At 34.2% G+C, this 21,024-nt stretch overlaps 1 protein-coding gene across 1 annotated transcript in view; it reads left to right on the top strand.

Annotated features, from left to right (window-relative positions):
• Positions 1–1,346: 1,346 nt before the first annotated feature.
• The window catches only part of GALNT3 (polypeptide N-acetylgalactosaminyltransferase 3), a 28,808-nt gene continuing 9,130 nt past the window's right edge, over positions 1,347–21,024 (top strand). The window contains exons 1-6 of the mRNA XM_044666528.1: positions 1,347–1,855; positions 11,050–11,222; positions 13,595–13,744; positions 14,647–14,881; positions 15,924–16,041; positions 20,632–20,832. Of these exons, the coding sequence (XP_044522463.1) occupies positions 1,347–1,855; positions 11,050–11,222; positions 13,595–13,744; positions 14,647–14,881; positions 15,924–16,041; positions 20,632–20,832 (1,386 nt within the window). The remainder of the gene's footprint in view (positions 1,856–11,049; positions 11,223–13,594; positions 13,745–14,646; positions 14,882–15,923; positions 16,042–20,631; positions 20,833–21,024) is intronic.

The raw sequence follows: 21,024 nt of genomic DNA on the forward strand, positions 1-21,024 counted from the left end.
GGAGTACTTTCAGAGCATGTGGGACAGTCAGTGCAAAGGCAGAGAAAGTGTTACAGGTGAAGAACAGAGATAATCTAGTTTGGTTTGACTGCAGAGTTTAAAAAAAAAAAGATTAATGTTCAGTGAGACTGGAATGGTTGGTTGGGGCCAGATTGTTGCTATTGTTGTTCAGTCATGCCTGACTGTTCTTGATCTCATCTGGGACTGCCTTAGTAAAGATTTTGGAGTCATTTGCCATTTCCTTCTCCAGCTCTTTTACAGATGAGAAAACTGAGGTAAAGAGGGTTAAGTGATTTGCTTAGGGCCAGCAAATAAGTGTCTGAGGCCAGATTTGAATTCAGGAAAAAAGAGTCTTCTTGACTTCAGGCTGGGCACTAGAGACTTTGAAAGCTAAGGAAAGGAGTTAAAGATTTGTTCTAGGAGCAATATAGAGCCATAGGAGTGTATTGAGTGTAGGGAAGTCTCATGATTCATGAATTTGTTTTTTTCTCATTTTTCTCTATAGTGTCAAGCTTTGCAAGTGCTACCAATATAAACATATCTTTATTATTGCTTCAAAGAATAAACAAGTTAATTTACTAGGCAAATTGAATTCTTTACTCGTTTAATTATAGTTAAAAGATAGCTTTCACTGTGTCAAGTTTAGAACAGTCCTGATCATGGCAAGGTAGGAGTTGGAAATGTAGACTTATTTTTATTATATAGACATTAATATCCTTCCAATTCTAATAACTTATTATAAGCAAGTCAGACCTAGAATTTATTCTCTTAGCTTCTGGGCCATCTATCCTTGATTTCCCCCAAAAATCCATGAGTGAGTGACATATAGCATTAAGGAATCCGAGGTCAAATCCTTACTAAACACTAGCTGTGTGATCCCAGATATGTTAACTGCTGCCTGCCTCAGTTTCCTCAGCTGTAAAACAGAGATAATAATAGCCCCTCCCACCCAGATTTAGGAATGTAGACTTATTATTTATTTATTTTTCATGTCTTTAGTTGACATACCCATAATTACATGTTTTCTTTTGGAACTCCTGTCTCCCAAAATTAGCACAATTGGATTCTTTTTTGGTAATAAGTTAAATGGATTTATTTATTCCTTTATTTAAATAAAAAAAGAAAGAGAAAGCTTTCCCAAACATTATTACTTAGTGAGAAATGCAAAAAAAGTATCTTGACTTGCCTTTAGATTGTATATATTACTAATGCTGCCTATTGTTTTTTTTTTCCCTAGGTATTACTATTTCAAGAAGTCTTTTGGCAAGCAAATCTATGATAAAGAACACAAGTAATAGAGGAAGTTATAACTGTTATTTTTCAAGTGACAAACTATTAATGTCAGAATGGCTCACTTAAGACTACTGATAAAACTATTCTGTAAAAAACTTTTTCACCACAAAAAGTTCTGGAAGTTTGGTGCAGTGATTTTTTTCTTTATGGTGTTTTTGATTTTAATGCAAAGAGAAGTAAGTGTCCAAGATTCCAAAGACGTATCAGGGATTGAGAAAAATAAAAACAAGATGTTTGATCTAATGCTGGAAGCTGTGAACAATATTAAAGACGTAATGCCCAAATTGCAGATAAGAGCCCCTCTTAGAGAAAATAATGATGCTGGGGATAGACCATGTTTGCAAGGATATTACACAGCAGCTGAATTGAAGCCTCTTCTTGATCGCCCACCTCAGGACTCCAATGCCCCAGGTGCTTCTGGGAAACCATTCAAACCGAACAATTTAAGTCCTGAAGAACAAAAAGAAAAAGAGAGAGGGGAAATCAAACATTGTTTTAATGCTTTTGTAAGTGACCGGATTTCATTGCACCGAGACCTTGGACCAGACACTCGACCTCCTGAGTATGTGGAAGACAATCTGTGGTTTTAATATTCACAACAGTCTTAGAATGTTTAAGTCAACACCCTAAGGATTTCAGCTAAAGTCTGAAGGCTACTTTTTGACAAATAGCTTTAAGCTCGATATATAAGTAACCTTTTTGTTGTTGCTGCTGTTATTACAAATAATGACATACTTCTGAAGTCTTAGAGCTTAAGGAATATTAGAGTTTAGAAGTGGTTAAATCCAACCCCTTTCCTTTGTTGCCTGCCCTACCCACTTTCATTTTATTGATGAGATTGAGTTCCAGAAAGGGCAAGCAACTTGCTTGGAATCACACATATAACAAGTGTCTTAGGTGGGATTTGAAGCCAGGTTTTCCTGACTTCAAGTCCATAATAACAATAGTTAGCATTTATATAGTGCTTTAAGATTTGTAGCACTTTAAAAATAATATTTCATTTTTAGTAATGCTGTTTTATCTTGACAACCCTGAGAGGTAGGGGCTATTATTATCCTCTTTTTATGGTTGAGGAAACTGAGACAAAGGTTAAGTGACTTGTCCAAGGCCACACAGCGAGTAAGTGTCTAGTAAGTATGGCTTTGAATACAGGTTTTCCCAATTCTAGCTCATCATTTCATGGACTTTTGGGGAAAAGTCAAAGACACATAAGCTAGAAACTAAGAGACTAAATTCTAGGTCTCTCTTGCTCATAGTTTATTAGAACTGGAAGATATATATGACATATATCTCTAGTATGAATTAATATGTATGAAATACTTCACAAATCTGAACACACATTGCACAAACTCATATTAGTGTTAGAAGGAACTCTGTAGTCTGATACATATAAATATTCCATGTGTTTGTATATAAATACATATACAGATATACAACTCAATACATTGTTTAGTGTTCTAGCTGTAATATGAGCAGGCATATATATGTAGTGTGTGTGTACAGGTTTGTGAAGCATTTCATTGTAAAAGGAAGACAGTCCATCACATATCTTCCTATCTCACAGAAATATTGACAATAAAGGTGTTTAAGTATAATTGAACTTTTAGAAATATAAAAAATCCTGCAAGAATAATACTGATAGGCTTTGTAGTTTATCTGATAAAATTCCTTTTTAAGGATATCCTGGTACAGTTATTTCCACCTTGGTTTTGGCCTCTAAGATTTAATAGTCACTTTGCAGTTTTTTGAAATCCAATTCCTTTTGTGCCCGTGAATATTTAGGAGTTATTTTCTCTGCCCAATAAGATTTATAAAAAATAATTTTAGATGCCTTACCTTATATCTGATAGTTTGATTAGTGTGCATACATATCCTTTGTCATTCTAGTTGGAAAGTTACTATGTTTTTCACATATTAATGAGGTAATATTAAAGGCTATTTGGTAAACCAAAGAATTGTTAGAATAAATACCTTGGGGTGTCTAGATGGCTCATTGGATAGAGAGCCCTGCCTAGAGAAGGGTGGAGCCTAGTTCAACTGTGGCCTCAGACACTTAATAGTTTTGTGACCCTGGGCAAATCACTTAATCCCATTTGCCTAGGCCTTGTCCTTCTGTTTTAGAGTTATTACTAAGACAGAAAGTCAGGGTTTAAAAAATAAATAAATACCATTGTTATCAGTATACCAGTTGAGTTTAAGGGTACAAGATAAGTATAAAATGTAAGCAAATAATGTGCACACCCTTGCTTTTCCTGTTTTAGCACTCACTTTTGGCAGTTAAATAGATTGGCAGTGAGGAAGACTAATTACTTACACCTATTAGCCTAGATAATTAGATTTTTCTCCTCAAATTTGTATTACATTTGAAACTGAAGTTGACAAGATGGCTTTCTTCTTTCTTCTTCTTTTTTTTAACTCTAGTCTCTTCTTTATGATCTTAAGTCAATTAATATTCTTTCAGGAATGTTATAAGGAGATGAAAGAAGATCTGTAAAATGTTTTAGTTCTGATATAAAGGGCTGTGAAGTAAAGTTGCCTTTTTCTGAGAATAAAAGCATTCAGAATGTCTCTCAACATTCAAAATGTGACTCTCAAAGTACCCACATTTTCTAAGTGTTCTCCCTTACCTTTCCCTTTCTTTTTCTTTCTACACACACACACACACACACACACACACACACACACACACGCATCTACACATATGCATATCTGTATATATATGTAAAACAGTATATGGAATGCAGCTTGATTAGTGCTTAAGAGAGAAATTGTCCATTCCACAAACCCATCATTATGAATTTTCACTTTTCATCATGGTATGTTTTTTGTTCAAAATGGGCACATTTCCAGAATAATGTTGAAAAATCATGCTTTCTAATGCCCCAGACCCTTCCCTATTTTCTTCCTCTATGTGTAACATTAGCTTTTATTGCTTTTAATCATTAAGTAACTTAAGACTTACTGATTATTTAAAAATATGTAGATATCCAACAATTCCAGATTGATTGCTCAGTACTAACTTAATTGAAATTTAATTTCTTAGTTTACTTTGAAGCAAACACAAGTGAAAAATAAGAAATAGTGTCTGCTAATGTCCATTTGAAGAATTCATTGTTTTATTCCACCCAATAATCCATCAGAAAAAATGGCTATGTTTAGATCCTCTTCAAGGTGGGAATTTAAAGGTCCCAGTTTCAGGGGTAAATTTTAAAAATGTATATATGTAACAAATTACATTATTTTAATTTTACTACTTTAAAGGATTTATGTAGGTTTTTAAAAACATTATTTAAAAAGAAGCATTTTTTACTATTTGTTCAAAGGAAATTGTTTAAATTGAAAATAGGTTCTTTTTTTCCCTTAAACCATTTTTGCTTAATTCATTCCATTTTAGAATCAATACTGTGTAGTGGTTCCAAGGCAGAAGAGTAGGGACTAGCCAGTGAGAGTTGAGATACTTATCTAGGGTCCCACAACTATGAAGTGTCCGAGAAAAATTGGTCATGCAGTGAAATTTGGTGAAAATATTGGCTTTGATGCTGACATATTTACTTTTTTCTTATATTTGGAAGCTATAGGCATAGCACCCCAAATTATAACTTAAATTTGACAGTAAGAGAAAATGGTATGGTTTTTAGAAGACAATGAGTTTAAATTTTCATATTTATTTTAGTTTTCAAGAATTTCTCCAAATTTTTTGCTTAGTGTTGTATGAATGAGTTATATGTAAGGTATGTGTATTTAAAATTTGTTATCACTTTTCTAAACACTTATCTGAGCACAAATACTTATAAAACAATTAAAATGTCAGACTTTTACATTTTTGTCCTGAAAAAAATCTATATTATGAAGCTTTACATTTTTGTTTGTGTTTTCCATGTGTCATACTAAAAAGTCAGGCTTGTATTTTTGTCCATCTTATTTTTCATGATCATGTATTCTGCATTTAAATAGGATGGCTCCTTGATTTAGGAAAGACCATTACTTTTAAATTATAGTTAGAATAAGAGAGAGAATTATTAATTTGGGGCCACACTACTTTGGCCTTGAATCCAGAGTCCAAGTAAGAAGCCACCTAGTCCAACCTCATACAACATATCTATAAACAGTCATTCAGTTTTTACTTGAAGACTCTGAGAGTAAGGAGGGAACCCATAGACTTCTGAGGTATCCTCTTCCACATATACATAGCTCTTAATGATGGAAAGTTTTTCCTTATACCAATTCTAAATTTCCTTCTTTTCTACTACTAGGCACTGCTACTAATTCTACCATCTGGGGCCAAGAAGCAATTTAATCCTTCCATATATCAACCTTTTAGTCACATGCTGCTATCATGCCCCTCCTGAATATTCTCTTCTTTAGGCTAAATATCCCCAGTTTCTTCAATTTTCATATAGTATGAATTCCTTCTGGTTGCCTTCCCTAGGACATATTCTTATCTCTCCAGCATCTTTGTTTGCAGCATTCTGACATGGTCTGACTCTAGCAGGATTATTTCTTCCCTAATCCTAACTATAGACTCATTGTGACCCCATTTAGTGTTTTCTTGGTAATGTGGTTTGCTATTTTCTTCTGCTCATTTTACAGATGAGGAACTAAAACACACAGGGTGAAGTTATTTGCTCAGGGCTATACATCTAGTAAGTGTGAGGTCAGGTTTGAACTCAGAAAGATGAGTCTTCCTGACTCTGAGCCTGGCATCACTTAACTGCATCACCTAGCTTCATTCCCATTGTCCTTAGTCTTGGGCACTTCTTATTGAAATTCAGTGTAAACCAGTGATTCCCAAAGTGGGTGCCACCGCCCCCTAGTGGGTGCTGCAGCAATCCAGGGGGGTGGTGATGGCCACAGGTGCATTTATCTTTCCTATTAATTGCTCTTAAAATGTAAAAAAAAATAATTTCCATGGGGCTAAGTAATATTTTTTTCTGGAAAGGGAGCAGGAGGCCAAAAAAGTTTGGGAACCACTGGTATAAACTGACAGTTTTCTTAGTTGCCATTTCCCACTGTTGTTTCTTATTGAGGCTGTAGTCCCTTTAAACACTTTGATCTTCTTGAGAATGTTGTCCAACTATATTGTATTATTTCTAAATCTAAGTATAAACTTTCATCTTTATCCCTGTTAAATTTCATCATTTTGAATCTGGCCCCATGTTCTAGCTCAGCTTTGGTGAACATTTTTGAGATTAGGGGGCCCAAAGTGCAATTTCAGGCTGCCTGTGAGGCCTCTGAATTACCCCCAGACAGCAGAGGGAGGAAGTACTTGCATTGGGTGACTAGACAGAGGAATGGGGCATGCAAAAAATGTCCCCAGGTGCTGTGGAGAGGGGAAATCGAGCAGCCCTCCCTGTGCCGCCATAGTACCTATGCCATGGTTTTGTGAAATCTTTGTGAAATCTGCAAATTTGATAGTAGTTCATTTCTTTCAGTGCACTAGAGATTCAGATGTATCCACCTAATCTCCTAGTAATGTTTCTTTTTTTTTTCTCTCTAAATCCTTTTCCTCCCCTACTTTTCCAAGTTTATTTTTTAATTTTCCCCCAGATTACATGTCAGTATAATTTTTAATAGTCATTTCCTGACATTTTGTGATCCATGTTCTTTCCCTCTCTTAACCCTCTCCCCTCTCCCAAGATAGCAGGTGATATAGGTTGTACATGTGCTATGATAGAATACATATTTTCGCATTCATCATATCTGGAAAGACATTGCTTACAGTAGAGAAAAATCCATAGAGGAAAAAAAGTGAAGAATTTTATGCTTCAATCTGCATTCAAATTCTGTCACTTCCTTCTGTGGTAGTGAAAAAAGCCTTTTCCTTCATGAGTCCATCAGTGCCCTTGTTTTTTCCCTGTAGTGGACAGATAATTAGCATTAGAGCCAGGGAAACCTAGTCCTACCTTTTGTACATACTGGCTCTGTATATGTTAAAGCTTGTCTGACTGATAGTGTGAGTCTGGGGAATTCACTTATCTCCTTAGTTCCCTTGGTATTTCCCAAAGTCTATTTACATTGCAGAGAACATGCTCTATTAGACAGTGTTCCTCATCTAGAAATTTCATTGTATCAATTAAATCAAAATCTAGTTCCTATCCTCCTATAAAAATTTGCTATCAAGAATTGATCTGATGTAGCTTGAAAGTCAAAAGTTTGTTTCCAAGTGCTTTAATCACTTTAGGATTTAGCTCCAGGCCCAGGCCACTCTGAGATGATGGAAACTAGATCTTTCTGATGAATTAGGAAAGAACTTTTTCAGTGTCCTTATAAACTGAGTTGAAACTTGAGGTAAACAAAACAAAGGTCTTGCCAGATTTATATAAGATAGGCCTCAGATGGGATTGTTACCAAAAAGGAAAAAAAATTCAGAGTTTACATAATCTTATGCCCTGAACACCAAAAGCAGTGTGGTAACATCCATTGAAGGCAGAACAATATGCAAATAAGAGTTAGAATGAAAAGTGGGATCAAGAGACAGGTGAAAACAAAAAAGAAGTCAGTCAAGGTTTAGCTTGATATTATCATAATTTTGTTGTCATTGAAATTCGTGGTGCTAGTTTTTCTTTAAAAAAAAAAGTTCATGACAGGAGGTCCAGGGTTCAAATCTGGCCTCAGACACTTCCTAGCTGTGTGACCCTGGGCAAGTCACTTAACCCCCATTGCCTAGCCCTGTAACAAATAAAATTAATATAGAAGGATATATACAAAAGATATTAGGGTTTAAAAAAAATTAAAAAAAAAAGTTCTTTGAAGTTTCTCCACTCTCCTACTACCAATTCGGTTTTTTGAACATTAGGTTAAATTAGATAAAAGGAGTGGGGGAGGGGAATAGGAACATATAGACTATCCAATTAATGGGAGTAAATGGATGATGTATATTCTTGATGCTGATCTGGAATAGGGGCAGGATTTAGTTGAGATCTGGAGTTTAGGCTATCTAAACCCTACTGAAGGCACCTCTGTTGAAGGCAGAGAATTTGTTAAATTCTTGGGTGTGTCATTGATAAATCTGTCCTTGAGATAGTTAAGAAAACCGTTTTGGGAGAGCTGGTCTGGGGCTGCTTCAAGGGGAACTGCCTCTCAAAATAGAAAGGGTAGAAACCTTGGGAACAATGGACCACACTTAGGCATAAGAAGTACCCATTTCAGAGACAAAATCTGTAGGACTCCATGGTCTAAAAATCCTAAAGCAAAGCAGGCTCAAAAAAGGAATGAGAAATTTTAAGAACTAAATTTTGATGATGCAATCACAAAATGATTCCTATAAGAAGAAAATGAGAAGTATCTAAAGAGTCAGATATGGGTCTGCAAAGACCTTATCAAGACCAAATTTAAGAAACAAAATATTTTATTGGCTTGTCTTTTTTATAGTGATTTTAGCCTCAGCCCTCACTGATTGAACATCTTAAAACAAAAAAGGAAAATTTAAGGCAGAAATTCTTTGCAATGACTACATCTGAAAATGTATGTAATATTCTTCTTTAGTATTTTCTTGGCTCAAGGGGAAAGGTATGTTTTATTATCTTTTGTCCAGAATCTCAATTGGCTTTTCATTTTATCCAACTTTAACTTGCTTCCTTTTGGTTATTTTTTTCATCTATGCTGTTGTCATAGTGTGTTTCTCTTTGTTCTGTTTAATTTTGCTCTGCACTCATTCTTACAAATCATGCCATATTTGTTTGAATTCCTCATTTTTGTAATTTCTTGCTACATGTAATTTTTCCCAAATTCCTTTGCTATTACATACTAGAGGTTACTTTTTAACTCTTCTTCTATTGATTGGCAACACTTTCCAGCTCTTTGCTTTCATGAAGAGTGTTAAAATGATTATTTTGTGATACCTTTAGCTACCATCTTGGAATTCCTGATTTTCTTCAAGATTCAGCTAAAGGTTGCATTCTATATGAGGCCTTTTCCTGGCTCCATATCTTTGAAGACTATTATTTCCTTCTACTGCCTACTGCACCTCTATTTAATTTTTAAAAATTTGTTAATTTTATTTTTTCAAATTATATGTTAAAACCATGTTAAATAGTTGTTTTTTTTTTAATTTTGAGTTCCAGATTCTCTCTTTTCCTCCTTCCTTTCCACTCTCCTTGAGAAGGCAAACACTTTGATGGGCATCTCCTCAATTTCCAATTCTTTGCCACCACAAAAAGAACTATTATTAATATTTTTATACATGTAGGTCTTTCCCTCTTTTTAAAAAATCTCTTTGAGATACAGATCTAGTAGTGGTATTGCTGGATCAAGGGTCTATTTCAAATGTATTATTAAAAGTTTTTGAGCAGAGAGTGGTATGGTCATACTAGAACTTTGGAAATAAGTTTGGCAATAGTATATGTAAAGGGAGGGAGTAGCTGGATGTATGGAGAGCAATTAGAGTTTTCCTGGGCAAAAGAAGCTGAAAGTGTCTGTGTCTGAAGGTGTCTGTGTATACATATATGTGTGTATGTGTGTATGTGTGGACACATACACACACATCTATGTTTTAGTGGAGGAAGCCAGAAGGAGACAGATGTGAGAGATTGATGATGGGGTACTTGACAAATTTGACATTTGGTTGGATGTATAGGAAATAACGGTTAGTGAAAAGTTGAGTTTGACTCCTAGATTACCTGGGTGACCGCCTGTGGTGCCAACAAAAGAACAGGCAAGTTAGAAAGAATGTGAGGTAGAAGGGAAGTGAGATAAGTTTTGTTTTGGATATGTTGAATTTGATATAGCTACAAATTATCCAGGTGATGTCCTATAGGTAGTTGGAGATGGAGAATTGGAATTCAGGAGGGAAATTATGGCTGGATATGCAGATATGGGAATCCTATGGATAGAACTTATTGTGGACTATTTGGCAGATATGTTGTAGAGGAGATTTGTGTTTTAGATCAGTAAGATGATTTCTTCCTGAGATCTCTTCAGGCTCTGAAGTATACTATGGTGATCTGATTTGTTGAGTGTCTTGTTTTGGACTAGTATTTTTTTGGTCAAAGAAAATTTTGAGAAAATCAGCATCTTTTTCTTTAGAATATAAGAGAGTAACTTTATCATCAACTTAGCTTGCAAAATAACATCTTAACAACTAATTTTTGAAATGACTTGTATTCTAATAATTTAACTGAATAGAATGTTTAACAATATATGCATTTAAATAAAAGGAAAAAGGGGGCAGCTGGGTAGCTCAGTGGATTGAGAGCCAGGCCTAGAGACGGGAGGTCCTAGGTTCAAATCTGGCCTCAGACACATCCCAGCTGTGTGACCCTGGGCAAGTCACTTGACCCCCGTTGCCTACCCTTACCACTCTTCCACCTATGAGTCAATGCACAGAAGTTAAGGGCTTAAAAATAAATAAATAAATAAATAAATAAATAAAAGGAAAAAGTCAGGTTGTTTTGAGGGGAAGAATTATTAATATTCAGATATTTATAGCTTGTTTTTACTCTAAGAAATAATTATATTAACTGTGTAATTATTATACTGACTGAAGTATTACAGTCATGTACTATCTTACTTGGTACACAGTGCATGTTGACAATCAGTTTTTCATGGATTTGGTATTTTCTTGGGCAAAAATTTCTTTCTAGAAGAATTTTTTATTGACCTGTTTACAGGCTAGCAAAAGTAATAAAATACTCAATACCTATATAGTCCTCAGAGGTGTTTATAAGTGAAAAAAAAAATCCCTAACATTGATGTAAATAATGTTAGATTTGAGGTACCATGTGAAATCTGTAACTTAGACTATTTTTTAACTTCCAGATGTATTGAGCAAAAATTTAAGCGCTGTCCTTCCTTGCCTACCACAAGTGTCATCATAATTTTTCACAATGAAGCATGGTCTACTCTGCTTAGAACTGTCCACAGTGTACTTTATTCTTCACCAGCCATACTGCTGAAAGAAATCATTTTGGTAGATGATGCCAGTGAGGACGGTAAGAAAAAAAAATGCAATTAGATTATCCTTTATAAGATTGTACGGGGTTGGCTAAAATCTAAATAGGAATAGTTATCAACTGTTCGATTTACTTTCTCAGAGATTTGCTATCCTCTTCTGAATGACCTATATTGAAGGAAGGTTGATATCAATAGGAATAAACATATGAGTATTTGGAAGACTGAAGAAAAATTATAAAGTGTATCTTTCCTTACAACTTCAGGACTATTTAAGTAGAATGAAACAAATGTTTTTTGGGGAAAAAGAAGTCAGTTTGGGAATTATTTCCTTCTGTCCAGGTTTTAAAATGGTTCCTATGGGAGTATATAGTTTTGGAGAGTAGCCTAAATTTGTCTAAATGATAGACAGCTGTAACTTTATACAATCAGTCTACCTTTGTGATGTTGGGCAAGTCACTTAATTTCTTTGAGCCTCCTCCTTTCAGTTTCTTCATCTGTTTAAAAAAAATTACTTGTTTAAATGATCTCTAAAAGCTCTTCCAACTCTAGAAAATCTCAGGGCTTATAATTATCTGTCGAAGACATGTTCAAGAAAGTAACTACCTGTCATTGTGGAAGAAATATAAAATACTATTCCTGCTTTCTGCATGATTACATACTCTAGTTGGGGAGATGGGATATAAAAATGTTAAAATTAAAGTACAATACAAGAGTTTAATAGCAATACATTACAAAAAAGGCATAGCCCAACAAATAGTGTTGACTACGTATTTAGAACCATTAACTAAAGTGTTCCATTGAAATCTAAATTTTCTAATTTTTTTTTAACATTGGAGGGGGGAGGTACTTTTGTGAAAGTAAACCTGCTATGATTGTTTTAAAAAATTTAGCAAAAAAATGATAGCTGAGGGCTAAGGAGACTCATTAGGTCACTTAGATTAGGAAGTTCTGAGCTGTAGTAGTAGGACAAAAGTATTGGGTGTTAGTACCAAGTTCAGCACTAACATTGGGAGCCTCTAGTTGTGGGTAGCCATCAGATTGGCAGGTAGAAAGTTCCAGGTACAAATAAGTAGAGGGATCAAGCCTGGGAGTGGCTGTAGTACTTTCAGCATGAGTTAGATAGGGAATTCCATCCTCTTCCCAAATAAGAAATAAATGAGATATAACTCTTAAACACTTGTAATACAACTATTTGTAAATTCTTCTTATTTCATTAAAGCAGAACACATCTACAATTTTGTTTTCTTGACAATTTCTATTTCTGTTATTGGAAAACAGTACTAATGTATTTAGAGAACAGTTTACATATGCTTATTTTTCTACTCCATTGATTCTAGAATCTTGCTTCATGTTTTTAGCAGTTAAGTTTGTTGTTCTTTTTAATGAGAGATAGAATAAATGATAAATTTGATACATATATATGTTTTAAAATATGTATTCTCCTTCTCCATGTTTTCATGTCTCATTGAGACAATTGTAAAAACCTAGAACCAATATAGGAAGAAGGGAACATGTAGCATTAGTAAGTAACCAAGAGTAAACTGTATATGAGCAGATTGGGGCAAATGTTTCCAAATAGAGATTGTATTTGATTGACTTGGTGGTTTTTCCCATTACTTGCTTGTCTTACTTTTTATCCAAGAGACCTCTCACTTGGTTTGGATGATTAGTTTTTATAATAGGTATATTTCTACATATTTCTTTAGTCTTAATAACATGTACTTTCATGCTAACTGTACGTTGGAAACTTTTCATTTTGCAAGGCTCTAAGTCTTAGTAGGTGATTCAGTGTTAATAAGTCTTCTGACAACCTATCTGGAGATTACTTTCTAGGAAGCCATATTCCCAGAGTGTTGCAATTCTGATTCCTTCATCAGGTTGGGAAAGTCACAAGATTATTCTAGATTCTCTAATCATCCTTTTGCTCTAAGTTCTCTATTTTGATCTCAAATTTTAAAAGATTTATTAGAATTTGCTCTTTTAACTCTAAATATGTTTCATCTGTCATTTAGTAAAATCTCTTGATGTCTAAATATTTTCTTTTGGCCTTATTTGAGAGCCATTCAACCAGTACTGAGCCCCTCTCATTTTTTTCAAAATCACTGTCCATTAATATATATGAAAGATAGAGGAAAACTATTCTTTGTGTTTGTAGTTAAGTTAGCAAGTTGATTTTTATTCAGCTATGAAGAATTAAATCGGAGAGTAAAACATTTGCTTTTTTTCTTGATTTGAAGAACTCTATATAACTGATTACTAAAGCAGTGTCTTAGCACTAGGTTTTTTTTATTGTTTTGCATTATTTTGCATATCATTTGTATTTTTAAATTTATATCTTGGGTGTTTTATTTCTAAGTATTGAATGTGAAAAATAAATCCTTAAACATTAAATAGAATGTTTTTCTTACAGACTATTTACATGATAAACTAGATGAATATATTAAGCAGTTTCAAATAGTAAAAGTTGTTCGACAAAAAGAAAGACAAGGTCTGATCAATGCCCGATTGCTAGGAGCATCAGTAGCAACTGCTGAAACACTTACCTTTTTAGATTCCCACTGTAAGTATCTATAATTAATTCTTCTAACATTAAATATTTTAAAGAGAATCTATTTTTCTTTATATCCTTTTCCAAAAAAATTACCTAACTTGGGCCTTTCAGAGGGATTAACTACTCTTGTTGACTCTTCTTTAGTACCAAACTCTCTACAAGGAAACTGATAGCCTTGACATCTAAACTAAGGGCGTGAGATACCACTTTGTCATATGGCGCTCTGTTCTCTGTAGTGTTGAACCTGCTACTATCCAGTCTATTCCAATAGCTAATCTTAACCTTTCTCCTAATGAGCTTTCATTTTTAGATGTACATTCTTCAGAAAATAACTCCTTCGTCTATATTATTTTTAAGATTTACAAAGCCTTCAAAGAAACTTTCCTATCAATGTCTTTATATGTGATGCTAGATTTGCATTCTTTCTCTCTTCCCTTACTTTATCAGTGTTATGAAGAATATAAACTACTTACTAGTTGTATTTTTTCTAATAACCATCATCAACAATCTTGTCTTTGTGCCAAATTGCTTTTGTCCTGAACCAGCTTTATTCTCTCATCTCTTCCAGGAGCACTTGTTTTTTACATTCTTTACTCCTTTACTATTATCAATCTTGAATGTTTGAGTGTACCTCTTCCTCCCTGTCTGGCTCCTTTCTAGATACTTATTTTTTCCCCTTGGGTTTATGAATTCAGTACAGTTTAAAGGTCAATAATATTTCAGAGCATTTCCATTAAGATCTTTTGTCTTTTAAGGAGCTTATTATAAAAAAAATCCCAAACAAATAACTCGGCAGTCAATTTTAAGTATATAGTAACATCCAAAATGTAATTACAGTATACTTATTTTTCCTGCTTGATAAAAAAAACCTCGGATCTTTTTTGAAGTAATTAAAATCTTGTTCCCACCAGGTGAATGCTTTTATGGTTGGTTAGAGCCTTTGTTGTCAAGAATAGCTGAGAACTACACAGCAGTTGTGAGTCCAGACATTGCATCCATAGATCTTACTACATTTGAATTCAGCAAACCTTCTCCTTATGGGCATAACCATAACCGTGGAAATTTTGACTGGAGCTTATCATTTGGCTGGGAATCTCTTCCTGATCATGAAAAACAAAGAAGAAAAGATGAAACCTATCCAATTAGGTGATTAGCCAAATCTTATCTCTATAAATGTACATAGACATGATTGATTTCTTCCACAAATATTTATTTTCACTTGCTATACTTGCGTTAATCCTGATTTACAGGGTCATAGGATCATGGATTTAGAGAGAGAATGGAGTTCTTTAGTCATGGTTACATGGTTATAGAGTCATTTTACAAATGAAGAAACTTAGGTCCCCAAAGGTGAAGTGAATTTCTGAAAGTCACATCTCTGGCAAATGACATGCACAGCTGGGACTCAAGCCCAGATTTTCTGACTCCCAAATGTAATGTTCTTTTTTTTTTTTTTAAACCCTTCCCTTCTGTCTTAGAATTAATTATTCTGTGTATTGGTTCCAAGGCAGAAGAGTGGTAAGGTCTAGGCAAGGGGGATTGAGTAACTTGCCCAGGGTCACACTACTAGGAAGTATCTGAGGCCAGATTTGAACCTAGGACCTCCCATCTCTAGGTCTGGCTCTCAATTCACTGAGCCACCTAGCTGCCCCCTGTAATGTTTTTACCACTGCACTGCTGGTCCAACTCAACAGAAGTAGTGAGTAATTGAAGCTTCTATCCAGTATTGGGAAAGTGGGAAAATCATTTTTCTTTTTCTTCATGTTATATGTCAGTGAGAATGATGGGTGGTTATTTGATTTATTCTGCTTTGATCTTAATATCTTTATACATATTATATCATCTTTGTATAAATAATAATGCAAATTTTACATAATGATGAGGAAACTGAGATTCAAAGAGAGAAATAATTTGCTGGGACTTGAAGCTCATAGATGGAGTAGGTAGGACTTGGACCATGCTCTCATGCTAAGCTGTTGAGTAACAATTGAAATATAAATGGCTAGTGAAGAGTAAGTACATTAAGCATCTTTGACTATTTTCTGCAAAAAAATGGATTTTTATTAGATTTTCACAATTATAATAGCTGTAACTTCTTTTTAGCTTTATTCACTCTGAAAAATACTTTTTTTGTTTTAATTATTGTTTATGCTGTTTTTAAAATTTTACCACGAATTTCATTTTGCAGAACACCCACTTTTGCAGGAGGTCTCTTTTCTATATCAAAGAAATATTTTGAATATATTGGAACTTATGATGAAGAAATGAAAATCTGGGGAGGAGAAAATATAGAAATGTCTTTCAGAGTAAGTTTATTAAAAATTAAATATATTAAGCATTTGGATATATTTGTGCAAATCAATTGATAATGGATTATAACATATGTGTTGCATACACTTGGAATCTTAAGTGCTAGAATTTTTGGAAGAAAAAGCCTTTCCTTTAAAGATACAATTTGATATATGCAGAAGCACAAAAGAATATAGAGTTTAGCCCCTGTGCTTGGTTAATAATATCTATTAGTACACTTAGAGCTAAGATAAATATAATCAAATCATTATGCTTCAGGAAATAAGTTGATTGCCAAAGGAATCAGAATGGAAAGATGATTATATAAGATTTTAAAGGTCATAGAGGGGGCAGCTGTGTGGCTCAGTTGATTGAGAACCAAGCCTAGAGACAGGAGGTCCTAGGTTCAAATTTGGCCTCAGACACTTCCTAGCTGTGTGACCCTGGGCAAGTCACTTAACACCCATTGCCTACCCTTACTGTTCTTCTGCCTTAGATACATATACATAGTATTGATTCTAAGACAGAAGGTAAGGGTTAGAAAAAAACAAAACAAACAAACAAAGAAAATAAAGGTCATAGGACTCAATTGTTTGAACAAAACTAGCTGTTTTTTTGTGTAGATCTTAGAGTACTAACTCCCATATAAGAAGCAAAGTGGCAGCTCACTCACATATTGATCCACTGCTTAGCACAGTGTCTGGCCCATAGTAAGCGCTTAATGCTTTTGGTTGATCAATTTCTCCTTATGAGGTTTATTTTCAGTGCTTATCATGATTTGTTTTCACTTCTTTAGCTGGTGTGTTTAGGGAAATGGAAGATCTGGACTCGGGTCTCCATTATGTCATTTCATAACCAGAGGACCTTGGGCAGATAATTTTACAGATCAGGAAGCTTTGGCTTCCTGTAAAGGACAAATAATAATACCTCCTCCACCTACCCCATAGGCTTCTTACATGGATCAAATAGGAAAATGTGAATGATCTTTATAAATGGCAAAGCATTATATGATATAGAGACAATAATAAATATTTTTTAAAAGTTCTTTATGCTTGACACATTTTTAGTTGAAAATATTCATATGAGTAACATTGAGTTATTATTTCATATTGAATTTTACTATATTCAATTTAATATTCATAATGAGAAGGAAATGGAATAAGCATTTATATGATGTCTACTATGTGCAAAGTGCTGTGCTAAGTGCTTTTAATAAATATTATCTCATTTGTTCCTCATGAAACTCCTGCAAGGTAGTTAATATTATTACCTCCATTTTATAGTTGAGGAAAGGAAAATAGAAGTTAGATAACTTGCTCAGAGTCATAGAGCTAGTAAGTGCCCGAAGCTAGATTTGAATTTAAAATTTTCATCTCTAGGTCTAGCACTCTATCCATTGTATCACCAGCTGCCTCAGATTGTAAAGTTATAATTTAAGAACTTCAAAAAAAAACCCAACGCAGAAACAATGTTTTTCTCACCCTATGAAATTTTAGAACTACTTTTTACATCATAGAACTGTAATTCTCATGTTTACATTGAATTAACTAACATCAATATGTAAATCTATCTACTTATAAGGCTTTTTGCCAACAATCATACATTACAGTATGATTCTGTAATTAAAATTCACCTCTAAATATTTATTTATAACTAGCTAGATTCATGAATGATTATTATTTAGGGTCTTTGGTCCAAGGAAACAAAACTAGTTTTAAAAAAATTAATGAAAAAAATATCGATATTGACAGTTGAATCATTCATTAATGCAAAATATCATGGAAAAAGGATATTTTGATAATTTTCAACTTAAATTGGGTATTCGTTTTTACAACTTATACATGACTTCCTCATTGTAATAAAAATAGTAATTTTTTACTGCTATGTGATTTTTTTACAAAAAGGAAACTGACATCTTGTTCTGCTTAGGTTATTTAGCCCATGCTTCCGTTTAACCACACCATTTATGTATGATGACCAATTAGAGTTGTGTCAATGGTTGGATGTGTAATAAAAAAAAACCCTTTATTTTTGTATTGAATGTAAGTAGACCTGCTGCTAGATATGCCCCATGGCATAATGTTTAAAGTGTTGAGCTTGGGATCAGGAATACCTGAGTTCATGTCCTTCCTCTGACATTAACTATCACTGTGGCCATGGACAAGCCACTTAATTGTTCTGAAGCGCAGTTACTTCAGCTGAAAAAACGTGGACAATACCTGTAGGATCTATCCCAAGGGTTGTCATGAGGTTCAAGTAAGAGAATAGATATAAAGTACTCAAACTTTAAAATTCTATACAAATGCCCCCTGTTCATAGAGGAAAATGCATAAATGAATACATAATAGAATAATTTAGAAATTAAATTTGTGAAGTTTTGTATAAAACATTCAAAACAGAGTTAGAATTTTCAATCCAACATACTGCAATGTTTGGTTACTGGCATATGGCTTTTGTAGGTTGTTAGATGTTCATATTGATGTTCATTCAGTATAAACATGTGAATTATAGCTCTGTGAGTTAAACATGAATTATATATAATGCACTAAGCTAGACTCTGGAGAAAAAAGGACAAAAATCAAATAATTCTTGCCCTCAGAAAGCATATTTATATTTTACTGAGGGCACTCAAAATATACATGGATAAAATATAATACATGCATAAAGGGGACAAGAGAGAACTCTGACAAAAGTTTGGGAAAATTTCAAGTGGGAGAGCACACAAACTTGGTTGCCAGGGCATTAGAGAAGACTTCATGGAGAAGATAGGATCTGAACTGATTTTTGTAGGAAGATTTCAAAAAGTGAAAATGAAGAATGAATTGCAGTCATAGGGAAACCACTCTGTGAATACACAGAGACAGATGATAGAATGTTGAGTTTGGGAAATAGCTAGCAGGCCAGTTTGATAGGATTGTGGATTTCATGAAGGGAAGAACATGGAATAAGATTCTATGTGGATAGCGGTCAGATTATACATAGTCTTGAATGCTTCTTTGACAGTAGGAAATCACTAAAAGTTTTTGATCAAAGTGACATTTTTAGGCCTATGCCTTAGAAGAGTCATTTTAGGAATTATGTGAAATAGTAACTAAGAGTGGGGGAATTGAGAGTATGTTACAATAGATAATAGGTGATGAGGTACTAGGGTGGTAGCAATGGGAGTGTAGAGGAATGTAAAGATCTGTGAGAGAATGGAGCCAGAATCAACAAGACTTGGGCAGCAACTAGATAGGGGATTGAGGGAGAGGGAAAAACCAGGGATGACTGGAAGGATGGTGTTGCCCACCAGAAAAAAAGGGAATGTGAAGAAAAGATAGGTTTAACATGAAAAGGACAAAGAACAATCCATTGACACAAAAAATTATAATTTTAAAATTAAAAATGTTCATCCTATTGTCTCTATTTCCTTTGCTTTATGGATTAAAAAAAATACTAGGTCAATTGATGCAGCTTGGGCCTAATAGGTATTCTTAAATTCAGATCCCTCTTGTATTAATGGGGAAATGATGTGTTCAGTTATAGACAGATGGAGTTTTGAGGTGTTCAGGAACTATCTAATATTTTGATTTTAGGGGAGAGATTAAACCAGGTTGTAAAGATTTGGTAGTCATCCGTGAATACCAGGAATTGAATAAGATCACCAAACAAGAGAGTGTAAAGAAAAAAGGGGAAAAAGGTCCCAGAGCAGAGGCTTAGGGGATAGTTATGTTTTTAATGAAAAGATTAAGCATGATCTAGCAAAAATTGCTAAAGATCAATTGCACAAGTAGAAGAACTTGCCTGATCATGTAATCTAAGGGAGGAAACCATCCAGAAAGAGTCAGTGGTCATCAGAAAAGTCAAGGAGACATGAAAATTGTACTTAGTATTTGGAATCATTAGTAATGCTTGAGGCAATGATTTCAGTAGGGTGGTGGGATTATAAATCAGATTTCAAGGGATTGAAAAGTGAATTAGTGATAAAAAAAAAAAAAAGTGAAGATAGCAACCGTGACTCTATATTGGTAGTTTAAGGGAGGACACAAGACAATAATATGAGAGTATGCAGAATTAAATTTTTTTTTTTAATATGGGGGAGGCCAAAGGCTTATAGGAAGCAACTGAAGAAGGAGCCAATGGGTAGAAAGATATTGAAGATAACAAAGAGGGGATGATTGAGGGGGAATGCTCTCTGGGGAGTTATGGAGGGGTGGGATTAAGGACATAGGAAAGCCTTTAGCTTTGGCAAAGAGAAGGGAAACTTCATTCTCAGAAACTGGAATAAAGGAGGAGAGGAGAAGTAATGAAAATGTAGAGAGGATTTGTATGGAATATAGGAAATCATTGAACTCAAGATGAATGGCCTTCCAAAACAAAAAGCATGATTAGTTGCCACTAGAGAATGGATTATTTTGTAAAAAATGATGAAAATGACTGCAAGAAGATGACATCATTTTGGGAAAATAACTCCATTTGTGAAGTTGGGATGTCTTTCCCCTCCTCCCCCCATATATGGTTTTTGGCAAAATGGTTAAAGGTGAAGTTGAAAACCACTTTGATTTTTATTTTGCATTTAAATTCTTCCAACTACTGTGAATTTATACATAAATATCATTAATTATCAGGTATGGCAATGTGGTGGGCAGTTGGAGATTATGCCTTGCTCTGTTGTTGGACATGTTTTTCGCAGCAAAAGCCCTCATACATTTCCAAAAGGCACTCAGGTGATTGCCCGTAACCAAGTTCGTCTTGCAGAAGTCTGGATGGATGAATTTAAAGATATATTTTATCGAAGAAATACAGAAGCAGCAAAAATTGTCAAACAGGTAGGTTTTAAGGGAAAAATTGAAGTCACACACATCAGATTCAGTATTGAAATCCTCCTAACCACAAATTGTTATATAAAGATACTTTTTTAAAAAAACCCAGGCAAATGCATCATTACTTCATTTGTAGAGAGATAATTTTAAGAGAAGTGTTTATTTTTTAACTTTAATAGATTGTTAGATTTTCAATCT

Source organism: Gracilinanus agilis, chromosome 3, assembly GCF_016433145.1.
Source record: "Gracilinanus agilis isolate LMUSP501 chromosome 3, AgileGrace, whole genome shotgun sequence".
Lineage (NCBI taxonomy): Eukaryota > Metazoa > Chordata > Mammalia > Didelphimorphia > Didelphidae > Gracilinanus > Gracilinanus agilis.